This window comes from Helianthus annuus, chromosome 10 (genome assembly GCF_002127325.2).
Source record: "Helianthus annuus cultivar XRQ/B chromosome 10, HanXRQr2.0-SUNRISE, whole genome shotgun sequence".
NCBI lineage: Eukaryota > Viridiplantae > Streptophyta > Magnoliopsida > Asterales > Asteraceae > Helianthus > Helianthus annuus.
This window is the reverse complement of record NC_035442.2, coordinates 59568239-59587537: the sequence shown is the minus strand read 5'-3', so window position 1 is coordinate 59587537 and position 19299 is coordinate 59568239. Positions and strand designations below refer to the sequence as shown.

At 39.7% G+C, this 19299-nt stretch overlaps 1 protein-coding gene across 1 annotated transcript in view; it reads left to right on the top strand.

The window, feature by feature from the left end:
* Positions 1-799: 799 nt before the first annotated feature.
* Positions 800-19299, top strand: part of LOC110881512 (cytochrome P450 93A3) — a 35187-nt gene continuing 16687 nt past the window's right edge. Inside the window, 2 exon segments of the mRNA XM_035978576.1 lie at positions 800-1030; positions 5258-5261. Coding sequence (XP_035834469.1) covers positions 800-1030; positions 5258-5261 — 235 coding nt within the window.

Sequence of the window (19299 nt, the reverse complement as noted above, 5' to 3'; positions counted from 1 at the left end):
AAGTTAAAACGTGTTAACTTTTTAACACGTGAAGAAGTTTAAAAATTGGATCGTTGTGTGTTTGACCGTTCAAATATGACCGTTATTTAATAAAAAAAAACCTATTAAACAATCTATATATGTTTCACACTTTTATACCATTTCACCCATACCAAAACACAAGCATATATCACACATTCTACATATTTCACAAATGGATTTTCCTACGCCTTCGATGTTTCCGATGGACAGCGATAGCAATAGCCAAACGTCTTCCGACAAAGAGACGCTTTAAATGAAATTTATAATTTATAATTTTATTGTTTTATTGTTAATTTATAATTTAAAAACAAAAAAAAAGGTTGTGAGTGATGAAATTTCATCACAAGTGATAAACATTTCCACTAAAATCCATCACTAGTGATGTAATAATGCTTGATGACATGACAGAATTTGATTGTAAGTTGTGAGTGAGTGATGAGTGATGGAAGTTGTGGACACACAGTTTTTGGACGTGGTTCATGCCTTGATTTGCTGTAGAAACGTATAGTATTACTTTGCTTATTGTGATGCTAGTGACAAATAGATGGATTGGAGCTCTCAACCAAACCATCTCCATCAATATTTTTTAGTCAAAACTGTGACACTTCGAGGCTATTATATCGCACAACTGCATTCAATATTGTGGGCTAATTGCTTATAGCTATAACAAAATGTTATGTATATATTGGCACTTAAGTTACTTTAATCATGACAGACAAAAAAATTAGGAATTTTTATTATATAAATTAAGCAAAACTTTCTTATCTTCACTACAACCATGCTAGAGTTCTTTTTCACCACCTTTCTTATATGCCTGATGTCCTCCATTTTGATCTTGAAATTACGCAAATCTTCTCATCTTAAATCTCATCTTCCACCAACCCCATTTTGCCTTCCCATCATCGGGCATCTACGCCTCCTTGGTCCAATCCCTCATCAAGCTTTACACAAGCTTTCCAACCGATATGGGCCAGTATTTCAAATCTTTCTAGGCTCCACACCTTGTGTTGTTGCTTCTCTTAGGAGGAATAATTTAAGCTAGATATGTTATGATTATATGTTATATGTTATTTTATATATATTTATAAACATTAGATATAGGTAATGGCGGATACTAATATAACCGGCCGACTATATATGTAAACATATGTGAATATTATTATTCACCAATTCTTAATTCAAGAACATTTTTCATATTTCTCTCAAACTCGTACAATCATATACAATAAAGTGGTATCAGAGCCACAACGATCCAAACATCACTGATTCTTCAAATCATTCAAAGCAAATCTTCATACCAAAATACAAAATTTAATCGAATTCACTCATGGCAACGATGAACGGAGGCATACAGACTCAGATTCCAAAATTACTGGGTCAAAACTATTATCACTGGCATATTCTGTTAGAATCACAAGATCTTTGGACTACAGTGGAAGAAGGATACAACAATCTGCCGAATAATGCATCAGAAAACGATCGGGATTTACACAAGGAAAAAGTCAAGAAAGACAAGAAGGCTCTTCACATAATCTTTCAAGCAGTGAATGAAACTGTATTTGAACGGATTGCAACGTGCAGAACTTCCAAAGAGGCAAGAGGCATGGGATGTATTACACAAGGCATACAGAGGGGAACACAGAGTGAAAACAGTAAAACTCCAAACCCTGAGATGTGAACTTGATGCACTTAGAATGAAAGAAAACGAGGCGATAGAAGAATACATGAATAGAACAACAGTCATAGTGAATCAATTACGCTTAAATGAAGAAAATATTACTGAACAACGAATTGTTTAAAAAATCCTTCGAAGTCTTACACGGAAATACGAATCGGTAGTGGTGGCAATAAAAGAATTAACGTTGGTGCAGTTGTCTGTCGACTTTATCTTCATTCGATTCTTTGATCAGAACTGACAGACCATGGCACGTTTTACAAGAAAACAACAAAATTAGGGTTAAAGCTAATTCCGCACGGAATTACCAAGGGTAATTCCACACGGAATTAACCACCTAATTCCGCATGAAAGTGTATTCTCGTTTGTACTTTAATTTCGTTTGTAAAGTTAATTTCGTTTGAGACATGTTCAAACGGAATTACAAGTCTATAAATAGGTGTTAGGTCTAGTCATTTCGTACAAAATTAGTCCCGGTGAGCCGAAGTGCTGCCGAAGTGTCTATCGAGTTGTAAACTTCTTGTTTTCAATAAAATAGACAGTTAATAGTGAATCCAAGCTAAACGAAGACCGAATCAATGAATTCCGCCACTGATTCTGTCTGAGCACTCTTCTGAACGACTCGTTTGGTCGGCAAACCTATCCTACATGTGGTATCAGAGCTCAGGAGGAAGAGTTCTTACTGTTTAGCTCGTTTTCGTTAGAAATTCTGATTCCTACACCTTCTTTTACAAATTAATCAAGATTTAACGGTTGAAATGGACTGATTTTCACGTATTTTGAGCGAAACACTGTTTTAACAAAGCCTTGAGAAAATTGAACCATAATTCAATCTAAAATTGATAAAATTTGTAATTCCGCTTGAAATTCTGTTCGAACATGATGACATCAGATTAATTCCGCGTGAAATTACACCTTAATCTCGCACGGAATTAATTTGAGTAATATAGTTTGAAAGTTCAGCTAATTCCGTACGGAATTAGTAATTCCGCTTGAAATTTTCAAACGAAATCATATTTCCGTTTGAAAGTGATAATTTCGCTTGAACTTGGTTTTTAGTTCCACACGAAACTAGATTTCGTTTGTTTGGACAGGTCAAACGAAATTAGGTAATCTCGTTTGAATAACTAATTTCGTTTGAGTCTTAATTCCGCTTGAAGCTGTCTTGCAGGATAATTTCGCTTGGAGGGATTTCGTTTGAAACTTGTAATTCTGTTTGAAAAGGATGAACAAAATGTTTGATAAAAAAGAAAATGATTATTTTGAAAATTTAAATAGTTGGTATATGAGAGATTTGGATAGTATTTATGAAAATGTAGATGTGAATATTTGGGTTAAAAGTTTTGAATATTTTTTGGGTCAAAAGAATGAAACGTTGGATGAGTTGGAAAGACGGTTTGAAATTTTAATTGACAATTTGAGGAAAAATGATATAAGGGTATCAATTGATGAGAAGATATCAAAATTGGCAGATGCATTACCTGCTAAATGGGATGAATTCTTGGTTGAACTAAAAAAGAAGCCTATTTTTCAAGAACTTTATCCAAAACAGTTCATCAATGAGGTTAAAGCAGAGTTTTGTAAGGAATGTTTAAAAAAGAAGGAATTGATGAATGAAATGGAAAAGAATTTACATAAAATGAATTTGGATGTAATTGTTGAAATAGACAGAAGAATTTGTGTTTGTCTTGCAGCAAAAAGTAATTTGAAATATGATATCAAGAGAAAATGCTATATTGATGATGATATGAATCCTCTTGATTTCGTTAAAATTTTTTTGTGCAGGAACATACAAGATGGAGAAAAAGGAAATTCAAAAGAATGAAGAATCTGGAAAGCTTAGATCTTCGAATTCTAAATCAGTGTGCTCTAAATGTGATAAATCTGAAGCTGACAATGTCAAACTCTTGAAAGATGTGGAGAGTTTAACATTGGCAATCAAACATTTGAAGGATGAGAAGAAATCAGATGATAAACGAATTCTTGAAATGCAGGAAAATTGTGGGAAGTTGAAATCTGAAAATGTCAAACTGTTAAGTGATTTGAACAGTTTGACATTAGAAAACAAGGTTTTGAAAGAGAAAGAAAAAGAAAAAGATTTTGAAAGCAAAATGAAATCTTCAGAAAATGAAGACTTCTGGATAAAGCTTGAAAACAAAAATTTGAAAACAAATGAAACAAAATTTCAAGAACAGATAAAAGTTTTGGAAAATGAAAAATCTGCTCTTGAAAACAATCAAATTGAAAATGAAAAGACAATTAAGTCTCATTTTGATAAAATATCTCAGCTTGAAAATGAAGCTGACAATTTAAAAAAACAAAATTGATGAGCTTTAAAAGAAATTGAAAGGTTTTGTGACCTCGTCAGAATTTCTGAATCATCCTTGTCCAAAACCGATCAATTCAATGCCAATACGTGACAATGTCACAAACTATGATAAAGTCATAGTTGAATATTGCGATGAGAAATCTGATGATGAAAATGAAAAAAATTGAGAAAAAGAAATTATTTTTGAAATTAAAAGAAAAGTTTCAGAAAACTGTTCCGCAATCAACTGAAAAAGATGAATGCTCTACGCAAAAACCTTTGAAGAAGAAAGTGGAACAGAAACAAAACGTTAAAAATTCACAAAATGTTCAAAAAGAAAATAAAAGCTCATTAGATCAATCATCCAATCGTGTTAAAAAAATCACAAAAATTGAAAAATCAAAACTCAAAAACAGTTGGTAATAAGTGGTGTAGGTTTGACCATAGTGTTTCAAAGCCAAATCCAGCTTCAAGGAGGAGTGATAATTACCACAAAGCCAGACAATGCTATGATCTGAGTGTGTGGTGTAAAAATGGTGAATGGTACGATAACAGAGTGTGTTACACTTGTGGTATTCAAGGACACATTGCTGTTAACTGCCAAAATCAGTGGATTGAGACGAGGAGATGCTATAATTGCCAAATCAAAGGTCACATTGCCAGAGATTGTCCAATGAGATCAAATGGAAGATCGAGGACTGAATCTCAGAAAAGGGTGATGAAATCAGTCAATGTCACAGAAAAGCCCAAGGAACTGAAAGTTCCAGAACAGAAAGTTAAGCTTTCACAAGGGCAAAAAGACAGACTGAGGAAAAAGAGGAAGAAGGCAAGAGAGTATCTCGAAAGGATTTTGTCCTCGGGTTCACCAGTTGGTACAAATAAGAGTTCTGATGAATCAATTCACTCGACTGCAAAGTCAAGTAAAACGAATTCATCAGATACAAATCTGAGGACGAAAGAGGGAAAGAAGAAAAAGGAAGTTGGTGGTGATGATTTGTTTCTTCAGAAACAAAGGAGCCACGTGTTGGCGATGAATCTGGCTCATCAAAGTCAGACAAGCCACATTCAGGCGATGAATCTGGTTCATCAAAGCCAGAAGAGCCTTTGGTTGAAGTAAAAAATGAGGATTCCAGTTTGACAATGAATGATGAAAATTTTCCATCATTGTCAAAAGGAATTTCAAAAGCACCCAAGGACCGTCAGGCTTGGGTGAAATTGTTTAAATGAAAAACCTGACTTGCCAGAGTTCCCAGGTTGGTAAGCGTAGAACATGAATCGATACATTTCTTGAGAAATTCACCGCGGTGATATTTCGATTAACAAGTGGTTAATCAAGGACATTAAATTGTACTTGATTTCCTACAAGTAGTTTTTGGTGTTAAATTCGGAAAATGATAAATCTGCAGGTGGTTAAAAGAAACAAGGTGATGTGATGACCCCAGCCTACAAATGGTGTCAACAAAACTAATTTTTCTGGAAAAACCATTTTGATTTAAACAAACTTAAGTGTTTTGAAATCATAATGCGAAAATAGTTTGTTGTGAAGGGGAGTTCTGATTGTTTATGCCAGGGGAATGGAGAATTAAAGTGATTTGATATCAGTTTGTCATTTTATTTGTATAGTTTTCAAATTTTCTCAGAAAATCAAATATGAAATATATTTTGATTTTAGGGGGAGTAAAAATTTTAAAAAAATTAGAAAATTTGAAAATGTCAAAAACATTGAAAAAATCAAAAATGAGTTTTGTTGTGAAAAAGGGAAAATGATAGTACATCAGCTAGACAGTTACAGTATGCTAGAGAAATGTAAAGTTTTAAAGTATTAAGCAATCTCGCTGATGATGTGCTGATAGGTTTTTACACATTGAGTAAATTTAATCGGGATATAAACATAAATCATAAACTTGCTTATTTCGTGGGGAACATGTCACACCCCCAAAAATCCACACGCGGAGTACCACCGCTTGGAGGCATGACATGACCAGGATCAAGCCACCAATCATATCGAACATAATAAGTAATAATAAACGTAAGTGTATATCAACCCACAATATGAAAGGTGTTCAAATAACATAGTTTAAGTAGCGGAAGCATAGCATAAAATTCAATGTAATTATTAAGTTTTCAACAGTCATAAGTGTTTATCAAAACATCCACGATCCATGTCCACAACGACTGTGCCTCCCGTGCAAGCTCCATGAGTACCTAAGGTCCTGCAAGGCATGTAGCAGAGAGTCAACAACTAGTTGAGCGAGTTCACAATGGTTTGTTAAGTTATAGTAACGTATTGAAATCGTATGTTCGTTTAGTAATCCATGTATCGTATGCATTTGTATCGCAGCCCTCTAGGCATGTGTGCGAAGATTAATGGGAGTTTCCCAAGTATTCTAGACTAGGTATATTTGTATCGCAGCCCACCCGGCATGTGTGCGAAATTTAGTGTGTGGTTCGCAGCCATTCCAGGCATGTGTGCGAAGATTGGTTCTATTATCGCAGCCATTCCCGGCGTGTGTGCGAAGAGAAGTATTTGTATCACTAGTCTAGCAGTATCTATCAATAACCTTCCTCTCCCGAGGACCAAAGTACATAATCCCAATATTAACTTAAGTATAAGAAATCTTCCAAACCCATTTCCGACCCTGGGAATCCCATGCCTTGGTAAGAGTGTGAACTCACCTTGGTTTGCTCGGTAGATACACAGAAAGGTCAAGTTTAGTGGCTAGGGGTCAACCACGTGCTAACATGGTTACCATACAAGTCAGGTTTTGGTTTTCGAGTAGTGCACATAAGTATCACATAAGCTAGCAAGTGATTAACACATATCGATCATGGCAACACACAGTGCACGTAAACATATTAGCAGTCAATTCCATAACATCTGATACTTGTACGATCCAAAGGTAAAGCCTAATAACAGGCGGCCGAACATGTTGTGCGGTCGGCACAGCCTTGTGCGACCCACATCATGTTGTGCGATTCAGTAAAACATCCAGCCCAATTAACAACCCGATCCAACATACATACGGCCCAATAAATAAATATATCTTGTGCGATGGCTTGTGCTATCTGTTTGAGTTGTGCGATCGGACTAGCCCAACCCAACATGTATACCCGGCCCAACAGTTAAGCAAACATAACAACTTGTGCGATCCAACAGCCTTGTGCGACTGGGGACCTCTTGTGCGATTGGATCATCTTGTACGACTGCACTTGTGTATTCGGTCTTGTGCGATTAGTTTAAATGTCCGGATTTCATGCAATCAGTTACAAACATTCAATGATTTCCAAATTTATCATTTATCAATTAACACGATTTCAGATCCTAACCAATCCCTTAATCGATTAAACAAGGTTTTTATCTCAAACTTCTTATGAACTCTATCATAATCAAACAAGAACAATAATCTCAACACTTTAACATATTAGCAAGAATCTTGAATCGCTAACATACATCCGATTATGACAACACAACTAACTCATCCTAATCGTTATGTAAACAATCCGAGAACATGACATGCTAGCCGATTAACATCACCATACTCATCCAATTCACTAGAGCATCATCATTCACACAAACTATTCTCGTTATCACATAAATCGTGGCATCCATAATATCATCAAGCATACGGTTCATAGTTCACAACTACTAACCAAATCATTCGGATTCAAACACATATATGACCGATCACATATAATCAACATAACAATACATCACCCGAATAAAACACATAACATGAAACACTAACCGGTTAAGAGAGTGAACAAGGATTGATCCAAATCAGAAAAGATCTTCGATAGGGAAGGTGTGTTGCCGTCGAGTTCTAGAGAGAAGGGAGAGAGCTAGGGTTTGTGTGTGTAAAGTGTTTTGGTAAAGTGTGAGATAGTTACTAACACCCTAAGTGTTATGCGCATAAGAGAGTGGGCCGAACCCTCATTTGGGCTGCCCATTTGATCCGAATACAAGAGTGTAGCCCAAATAGGCTTGTGCGATCGGGTGAGTCTTGTGCGTTTAGGCTCGTTTATTATACAACCAATCAATACACATAACATATAATCATAACATTCAATTAATATAGTTCACGTAATTACATAACGTTGCACAAAGATAGGTTCGAAATACGAGTTGTCACATTATCCCCAACTTGAAAGAAATTTCGTCTCGAAATTTGGTACGTGCTCACTGAGGAGCTAGTTAAGTTGCATGGTTTTCCTGGGGTATCACATCCTTCCCCCGTTGATCTGGAATTTTGTCCCGAAATTCCGTGGTAGCTTCAGCCTCAGCAGTGGTTGTACTGTTTGCGAACAATTGGGGATACTTTTCTTTCATCTGGTCTTCGCGTTCCCAGGTGAACTCTGGGCCACGACGGGAGTTCCAACGAACTCGAACAAGAGGTATTCTGGTGTGCTTGAGGACCTTAACATCCCGGTCCGTGATTTATACTGGTTCCTCGACGAATCGCAACTGTTCATCGATAGTGAGCTCCTTCAAAGGAACTATGAGGGTAAAGTGTGAGATAGTTACTAACACCCTAAGTGTTATGCGCATAAGAGAGTGGGCCGAACCCTCATTTAGGCTGCCCATTTGATCCGAATACAAGAGTGTAGCCCAAATGGGCTTGTGCGATCGGGTGAGTCTTGTGCGTTTAGGCTCGTTTATTATACAACCAATCAATACACATAACATATAATCATAACATTCAATTAATATAGTTCACGTAATTACATAACGTTGCACAAAGATAGGTTCGAAATACGAGTTGTCACATTATCCCCAACTTGAAAGAAATTTCGTCCCGAAATTTGGTACGTGCTCACTGAGGAAGCTAGTTAAGTTGCATGGTTTTCCTGGGGTGTCACATCCTCCCCCCGTTGATCTGGAATTTCGTCCCGAAATTCCGTGGTAGCTTCAGCCTCAGCAGTGGTTGTACTGTTTGCGAACAATTGGGGATACTTTTCTTTCATCTGGTCTTCGCGTTCCCAGGTGAACTCTGGGCCACGACGGGAGTTCCAACGAACTCGAACAAGAGGTATTCTGGTGTGCTTGAGGACCTTAACATCCCGGTCCGTGATTTCTACTGGTTCCTCGACGAATCGCAACTGTTCGTCGATAGTGAGCTCCTTCAAAGGAACTATGAGGGTCTCATCTGACAGACACTTCTTCAGATTCGACACGTGGAAAACGTTATGAACTGCACGGAGTTCAGCTGGTAGGTTCAGTTTGTAGGCCACCCTGCCTATTCTTTCTATGATCTCGAATGGTCCGACATTCCGCGGATTGAGTTTGCCCCTTTTGCCAAAGCGAACCACACCCTTCCACGGTGAGACTTTAAGTAGCACTCGATCCCCAACTTGGAACTCGAGTGGTTTCCTGCGCTTATCAGCGTAACTTTTCTGACGGTCACGAGCTGCCGCCATGCGTTGCCGTATCTGTGCAATCCGTTCAGTAGCATCAACTACCATTTCTTGTCCTGTGATTTGACTATCCCCTACCTCTGCCCAACAGAGAGGTGACCGGCATTTACGTCCGTACAATGCCTCGAATGGAGCGGCTTGGATGCTGGTGTGGTAACTGTTATTGTACGAAAACTCCACTAAAGGGAGATGCTTTTCCCAGCTGTTGCCAAAATCAATAACACATGCCCGAAGCATGTCTTCTATGGTTTGAATCGTGCGCTCAGACTGTCCATCCGTCTGAGGGTGATAAGCTGTGCTCATGTCTAATCGAGAGCCAAAAGATTTTTGCACCGCTTACCACAGCTCTGAAGTAAATCGTGCATCACGATCCGAGATAATAGAGGTTGGCACCCCGTGCCTGGAGACAACTTCCTTGAGGTATACGTCTGCTAGAGTGGAGAACTTGTCCGTTTCCGTAATAGCCAGGAAGTGTGCAGACTTTGTGAGTCGATCCACGATCACCCCAATTGTATCATTCCCACGCTGGGATCTAGGCAGGCCAGTAACGAAATCCATGGAAATTTCTTCCCATTTCCATTGTGGTATCTTGGGTTACTGAAGTAGGCCTGATGGTTTCTGGTATTCCGACTTGACTCTTGCACAAGTCAAGCATTTGCCGACATAAGTTGCAATGTGAGCCTTCATGCTAGGCCACCAATACGTAGTTCTGAGATCGTGGTACATTTTATCCGAACCTGGATGTACCGAGTAGCGAGACTTATGTGCTTCGTCCATTACAAGTTCTCGTAAACCGCCATATAGTGGGACCCAAATACGCCCTGTTACATAATAGGCACCGTCTTCCTTCTGTTCTAATCGTTGCCTTGAGCCACGTAAGGCTTCAGCCCTTACGTTTTCTGGTTTCAATGCTTCTACCTGAGCATCACGTATCTGTGCAGGAAGACCAGACTGAATAGTAAGCTGTAGTGCTCGCACGCGTCTAGGTAAAGTGTCTTTTCGACTGAGAGCGTCAGCCACAACGTTGGCTTTGCCTGGATGGTACTTGATGGCACATTCGTAATCGTTAAGTAGTTCAACCCATCGACGTTGACACATGTTCAATTCCTTCTGCTTGAAGATATGCTCGAGACTCCTGTGATCGGTGTAGATAGTGCACTTGGTACCGTACAGGTAGTGTCGCCATATCTTAAGTGCAAAAACAACAGCTCCCAGCTCTAAATCGTGCGTAGTATAGTTTCGTTCATGGACCTTGAGTTGGCGCGAAGCGTAAGCTATAACTTTATCCCGTTGCATCAATACACAACCAAGCCCCTGTATCGATGCTTCACAATAGACCACAAAATCGTCTGTGCCTTCTGGCAATGAGAGGATAGGTGCACCGCAAAGTCTATCCTTTAAGTGTTTGAAAGCGGTTTCCTGAGTATTACCCCAACGGTAGGTGACACCCTTCTGTGTCAGTAGTGTAAGCGACTGTGCAATCTTTGAGAAGTCTTTAATGAACCGTCTGTAATAACCCGCCAAACCCAAGAATTGGCGTATTTCCGTTGGCGTACGCGGTGCAGGCCAGTTCCTGATCGAATCTACCTTTGATGGATGAACATGGATCCCATCCTTGTTTACCACGTGGACTAGAAAGTGGACTTCACGAAGCCAGAAGTCGCATTTCGAAAACTTGGCGTACAGTTGTTCTGTTCGTAGGAGCTTCAAAATAAGTCGTAGGTGCTGCTCGTGTTCCTCCTGACTCTTGGAGTAGATCAGGATGTCGTCAATGAATACAATCACAAACTTGTCTAGGTAGGGCTTGCATACCCTGTTCATAAGATCCATAAAGACTACCGGTGCGTTCGTTAGCCCGAATGGCATAACTAGAAACTCGTAGTGGCCGTAGCGAGTTCTGAATGCTGTTTTGGAGACGTCCTCATCCCGGACTCTCAGCTGATGGTAACCTGACCTCAAGTCTATCTTGGAGTAGTAGCTCGACCCATGCAACTGGTCGAATAAGTCATGAATACGTGGAAGAGGATAGCGGTTCTTCACTGTCACCTTGTTGAGTTTACGGTAGTCAATGCACATGCGGAAGGTACCGTCCTTCTTTTTCACAAATAATACTGGAGCTCCCCAAGGCGAAGAGCTAGGTCAGATAAATCTCTTATCCAAGAGTTCTTGTAGTTGTGCAGAGAGTTCTTCCAACTCTGATGGAGCTAAGCGATACGGTGCACGTGCTATCGGTGCTGCTCCTGGAGCTAGTTCAATCTGGAATTCGACCTGGCGATGAGGCGGTAGACCAGGTAAATCTTCAGGGAACACCTGAGGAAAGTCGCGTACAACTGGAATATCTTCCAATTTCTTTTCTTTCGCTGATGCATCGGTAACAAGTGCCAGAATGGTAGTGTGACCCTTTCGCAAACACTTCTAGGCCTTTAGAAAGGAGATGATGCCTACCACAGCACCACTCTTGTCGCCTTGAATCACGAGAGGTTCTTGACCAGAACGAGGAATACGAACTATCTTCTCCTTGCATAAGATCTCTGCTTGCTGTTGGGATAACCAGTCCATTCCAATGACGATGTCGAAACTACCCAAAACTATGGGAATGATATCGATCGAGAAAGTCTGACCAACGAGGATAAGATTACAACCCTGAACTATGTGTCTGGCCTCTAGACTTTTACCGTTAGCTAACTCTACGACATGTTTGGTGTTTAAGGGAGTTGGTGCACGTTTTAACATTTGGCTAACTTTTAGAGACATATAACTTGTATCCGCACCCGAATCAAACAAAACAGTAACATAAAAGTCGTCGAGGAGAAACTTACCCATAAATACGTTGGGATCATTCCTTGCTTCTCCCTGCCCCAGCACAAATGCACGTCCCCTAGCTTCATTGCCATTATTATTTCCACCGTTGTTGTTACCATTCCCCTGATTGTTGTTGTTGTTGCGATTCTGGTTCAACTGGGGGTAATCCCGCTTGAAGTGGCCTTCAGCACCACACTGAAAGCATCCCCTGTTGCCTCGCTGTTGTTGCTACTGCTGCTGGTTTTGAGGAGCTGGTGGTTGTTGTTGCTTCTGATTCGCAGGTCGTGAGCTCCTGCAATCTTTAGCTTCGTGCCTTATCTTGAGACATCTCTGACAGCGGCCCTTGCGGCACTGACCACTGTGGTGTCTGTTGCACCTGTTACATAGTGGGTGAATTCCCCGATATCCACCCTGCCCCTGTCCACCAAAAGTTTGCTGACCCGGGCTCTGGTAATCACTATTCTTGCGCTGCTGTTGTGCTTGAGACTGAACGGTAGCGGAACCCTTGCTGGAATCCCCATCCCATTTCTGCTTGTTGTCATTGGAGGTAGCTGGAGTAGCAGAAGTGGTAGCGGTAGCAGTAGCGCTGATACGTTTAGGCAGCCTGTTCTGTTCCACTGCCTGATCTGTGAGGCGATGAGCAAGACGCTGAATGTCCTAGATATTGTCGATGTTAGCCAATGTCACATGGCTCTGAATCTCTGATGCTAGACCCTTGAGGTACAACTCAATGCGCTTGATTGGAGGGTCCACCATGGTTGGACACAAGATGGCCAGCTCGTTTGACCGCTTCGTATACGCCTCAATTTCCGACCCTGTCATTTTCAGATGATAGAGCTCCACCTTCAACTTGTGGATGTCATCACGTGTGCAGTATTCCCGTTTGATGAGTTCCTTAAAATCGTTCCAAGGGGTGGCGTTAGCAGCTGCCAACCCTAAAATCTGAACTTGCGCGTTCCACCAAGTCAGCGCAATTCGTTCTAGAGTACCAGTGGCGTACTTCACCCTGCGAGCCTCAGGGCATTCACACATCTCAAACACCGACTCGAGCTTTTCAAACCAATGGAGGAGTCCCACTGCTCCCTCAGTGCCACTAAATGTGCTTGGACGACAGTCCATGAAATTCTTGAAAGTGCAAACAGGTTGCTGTGCGTGTTGACCTATTGTGTATAAGAATAGGACAAGGTTAAACACAAGAGTTAGTCTAGAAGTGTAGTATCTAAAGATCTTAGTGTGAGTTACGACTGCAGGATATACCTCCTGCCTGTGCGGCTGCAAGTGCCGCAGCAACTTGTTCGTTAATGAGAGCCGTCAACTGGGCTTGAGTCATGTTAATACGTCAACTGGGCTTGAGTTCATAGCAAAGGTAACATAAGTAAGAGAGAGGTTCACGAAAAGTGCGATGACAGAAGAGAGTAAGCACACAAGTGTTCTCAAGCAATAGTGGTTATGTGTATCTAAGCATACCCTGAGCAAAGTTCTATGTCTAGCAAGTAGGCAATATAAACATAAACCATATTACCTAGGATGTTGAGTCTTGCACGTGGAGCGAAGCGTCGTTGTGGATCGTTGAGAGCACTGTTCTGGTTATAGTCTGGTTTTAATAAAAACGTTTTCCCATCATTAAAACCAAGTTCTCTATAACCAATGGCTCTGATACCAATCTGTCACACCCCCAAAAATCCACACGCGGAGTACCACCGCTTGGAAGCATGACATGACCAGGATCAAGCCACCAATCATATCGAACATAATAAGTAATAATAAACGTAAGCGTATATCAACCCACAATATGAAAGGTGTTAAATAGCATAGTTTAAGTAGCGGAAGCATAGCATAAAATTCAATGTAATTATTAAGTTTTCAACAGTCATAAGTGTTTATCAAAACATCCACGATCCATGTCCACAACGACTGTGCCTCCCGTGCAAGCTCCATGAGTACCTAAGGTCCTGCAAGGCATGTAACAGAGAGTCAACAACTAGTTGAGCGAGTTCACAATGGTTTGTTCAGTTATAGTAATTGTATTGTAATCGTATGTTCGTTTAGTAATCCATGTATCGTATGCATTTGTATCGCAGCCCTCTATGCATGTGTGCGAAGATTAGTGGGAGTTTCCCAAGAATTCTAGACTAGGTATATTTCTATCGCAGCCCACCTGGCATGTGTGCGAAATTTAGTGTATGGTTCGCAGCCATTCTAGGCATGTGTGCGAAGATTGGTTCTATTATCGCATCCATTCCCGGCGTGTGTGCGAAGAGAAGTATTTGTATCACTAGTCTAGCAGTATCTATCAATAACCTTCCTCTGCCGAGGCCCAAAGTACATAATCCCGATATTAACTTAAGTATAAGAAATCTTCCAAACCCATTCCGGACCCTGGGAATCCCATGCCTTGGTAAGAGTGTGAACTCACCTTGGTTTGCTCGGCAGATACCATACAAGTCAGGTTTTGGTTTTCGAGTAGTGCACATAAGTATCACATAAGCTAGCAGGTGATTAACACATATCGATCATGGCAACACACAGTGCACGTAAACATATTAGCAGTCAATTCCATAACATCTGATACTTGTACGATCCAAAGGTAAAGCCCAATAACAGGCGGCCCAACATGTTGTACGGTCGGCACAACCTTGTGCGACCCACATCATGTTGTACGATTCAGTAAAACATCCAGCCCAATTAACAACCCGATACAACACACATACGGCCCAATAAATAAATATATCTTGTGCGATCCGAATGGCTTGTGCGATCCGTTTGAGTTGTGCGATCGGACTAGCCCAACCCAACATGTATACCCGGCCCAACAATTAAGCAAACATAACAACTTGTGCGATCCAACAGCCTTGTGCGACTGGGGACCTCTTGTGCGACTGGATCATCTTGGTCGACTGCACATGTGTATTCGGTCTTGTGCAATTTGTTTAAATGTCCGGATTTCATGCAATCAGTTACAAACATTCAATGATTTCCAAATTTATCATTTATCAATTAACACGATTTCAGATCCTAACCAATCCCTTAATTGATTAAACAAGGTTTTTATCTCAAACTTCTTATGAACTCTATCATAATCAAACAAGAACAATAATCTCAACACTTTAACATATTAGCATGAATCTTGAATCGCTAACATACATCCGATTATGACAACACAATTAACTCATCCTAATCGTTATGTAAACAATCTGAGAACATGACATGCTAGCCGATTAACATCACCATACTCATCCGATTCACTAGAGCATCATCATTCACACAAACTATTCTCGTTATCATATAAATCATGGCATCCATAATATCATCAAGCATACGGTTCATAGTTCACAACTACTAACCAAATCATTCGGATTCAAACACATATATGACCGATCACATATAATCAACATAACAATACATCACCCGAATAAAACACATAACATGAAACACTAACCGGTTAAGAGAGTGAACAAGGATTGATCCAAATCAGAAAAGATCTTTGATAGGGAAGGTGTGTTGCCGTCGAGTTCTAGAGAGAAGGGAGAGAGCTAGGGTTTGGTGTGTAAAGTGTTTTGGTAAAGTGTGAGATAGTTACTAACACCCTAAGTGTTATGTGCATAAGAGAGTGGGCCGAACCCTCATTTGGGCTGCCCATTTGATCCGAATACAAGAGTGTAGCCCAAATGGGCTTGTGCGATCGGGTGAGTCTTGTGCGTTTAGGCTCGTTTATTATACAACCAATCAATACACACAACGTATAATCATAACATTCAATTAATATAGTTCACGTAATTACATAGCGTTGCACAAAGATAGGTTCGAAATACGAGTTGTCACAGAACATCTCTCGGATATATAGGTAACCCCTGAAATCCTATTTGATAGACGCTATTTCTGACATACTAGGTCTTTGTACGTGATGATATCTGGGTATTATACCAGGACTTCTGATTTTGCGGAAGCAATAGCCTAGTCCTCGTATAATACTTTGCAATTGCTTTAATCTTAAAGCCAACCCTCAGTACAAAAATGATGACACATTGAAAAATGTTAATCATGTGCTGTTGAAATGAAAAGATCTCCTAAAGGGGACCCACCTAAAGTCGAACCGTCATATCTCTGCTGAACGGAAGTTCTGACCTGAGCTCTCACGGTTTCACATCTACCCCTTAACAGATATCATTAGTGTACACAAACCTGTAAGACTGAATATAGTTGTCTGGATACGGGAGTATATTCTGAGATGGTACACACATATTGTTGGTGCGGTTGTCTGTCGACTACATCTTCGTTCGAGTCTTAGAATAGGACGGATTGTATAATGTACGGAAAACGAGAAAACGTGTAACATTTAGGTCCAATTAAGTGTGGTTCGCTCGAACGGACATATGTGTGGTCCGCTCGAACGACAGGTTAATTGGATCTGCTCATTTGGACATGATAGCTGGACCGCTCGAACGTCAAACATCATGGATCGCTCGAATGTCCAAGTGTTGAACCGCTCGAGTGTCACATGTCTGGACCGCTTATTGGGCCTGTCCAATAAGCGATCCCAGTGGCCTATATATAGCCTATGAGCGATTTCATTTGTAATGGTTGGTGAAATCGTGCCGAAGTGCTGCCGGTGCGAGATTTGAAGTGTAATCAGTGTCAAATCAATAAAACAAGTAGTTAAAGTGATCTGCGTGCTAATTCTACCTTAGTTTCTTGTTATTCCGCACCTGAAACCAAGGAGAAAGCCTCTGAACGACTCATTTAGGTCAACAAACGTTCCTACAATTGGTATCAGAGCTCAGGAGGAGGTTCTCTGCAGAAATTAGCCGGATTTCATCACTTTTTCTTACTTCTACACCTTCTTTTCTTCGTTCGGAAAGATTTAACGGTCGGAATTGTCTCAAAATCTCAGGGATTGTGCACGATAGTATAGAGACAAACCCTTGAAAGTTTGGTGTCGAAATTCAAAGGAAAAGTGGGTCAAAATGATGTCCGAATTGTGTCCGCTTTTCTGAACATCTCTGGACCGCTCGTAATTTCACAGTGGTACTGGACCGCTCATAGGATTCTGTTTGGACCGCTCTTGTGACAATTTGAACCATCCGGACCGCTCTTTCATACATCTTTGATCCGCTCGTTCGAACAGATTCTAGTCCGCTCGAACGGACAATTGTGAACCGCTTATTGGACCATAGATTGGAACCGCTCATACGGTAGGTTTGGACCGCTTATTAGTCCGTCCGGTTCGCTCATACGGACCGCTTATTTGATCATCCGGTTCGCTCATTCAGACCGCTTATTTGATCATCATCTGGTCCGCTCATTTAACCTATCTGGTCCGTTTTTGTGTCAAATTGCTGATTGGTCCGCTTTTCCGTCACCCTTGGTTCGCTTATTTGTCAACAAATACGTATCGGGTTTTTGCGAAAAATGGCAATGGTGTTTGATGAACAGGAGAACTATTATTTCGAAAGATTTAATGATTGGCATCACGGATTTCTAGATGAGGGTTATAGAAAAGTGAGCAAAGATGGATGGGCAAAAAGGTTTAAATATTTTGTGTGTCTGAAAGACGAAACGTTGGATGATCTTAAAGACCGATATAGTGTTTTACTGAATTATTTGAAAGATCATGAGATATATCCGTCAAATGTTGAGAAATTGGAGAAATTTGCAGATGCATTACCGATTGAATGGGGTGAATGTTTGAAAAATTTAAGAGAGGACTCAAATTTTTCAAAACTACCTCTAAATCAATTCATCAGCAAACTTAAAGCTCATGAACTTGAAACCAGAAAGAAAAAGAAAGAAATGATCAAGGTTTTGGAAAATAATGTACTAGATCTGAGTTCAGATGTGATTGAAGAGATGCACAAAAGGGTTGCTGAATGTGTCAGGGCAAAATATGTGCTGAAATACGATTTCAAACGAGGTTGTTATATTGATAATAATGGAAATCCTCTTGATTTCGTTAAAATTTTTTGTGCAGGTACATTCATAGCAAAGGAAGAAGAAACTCCAAAAGCTGAAGAATCGGTGAAGAATGAAACAATGTGCTCAAAATGCAATAACGTCAAGACTGATAATGACAAACTCGTGAAAGACATGGCAAGTTTGGCATCTGAAGTCAAAAAGTTGAAAGACGAGAAGCACGCTGCTGAAAATCAGATTCTTTGGTTACATGAAAATTGTGAGAAACTAAAAACAGAAAATGACAAACTGTTAAATGGTTTTAACAGTTTAACTTTGAAAAATCAAGAATTTGAAGAGCAAATGAAAATTCTTGAAGATGGGAGAAATGTGTTCAGTAAAAACAACATTGAAAAACAGAAAATGATAAATTCCCATCTTCAGAAAATTATCAAACTTGAAAAGGAAGGTGAGTATGCTCAAATGAAAATCAAAAAGTTGGAAAAAGAGCTTGAAAGCAAACATAAATCATCAGAAGATGAAGATTTCTGTATCAAGCTAGAGAATAAGAATATGAAAGCAAATGAATCAAAATTTCAGGAACAGATAAAAGTTTTGATGAATGAAAAATCTGTTCTTGAAAATTTAAAGATGGATAATGAAAATTCTATCAAATCTCATCTTGAAAAAATATCTCAGCTTGAGAAAGAAGCTGAGAATTCCAGGATCAAGATTGAAGAACTTGAAAAGAAGTTGATCGGTTTTGTGACTTCATCTGACAAGTTGAATATTCCTTGTCCAAAACCAATCAACTCTATTCCAACAAGTGACAATGTCACAAACTTTGACAATGTCAAAGTTGAAGATTGCGATGAGAAATCTGATGATGTAAATGAAAAATTAGAAAAACAAAAATTGTTTTTGAAATTAAAAGAAAAATTTCAGAAAACTGTTCTACAATCGACTGAAAAGGGAGAATGCTCTAAGCAAAAACCTTTGAAGAAGAAAGTGGAACAAAAACAAAAAGATAAAAATTTGAAAAATGTTCAAAAAGATAATAAAAGTTCATCAGATCGATCATCCAATTGCAATGAAAAATTACAAAAAATAAAAAATGAAAATTCAAAATTTGTTGGTAATAAGTGGTGCAGGTCAGACCACAGTGCTAAAGCGTCAAATCCAGCAAATGTGA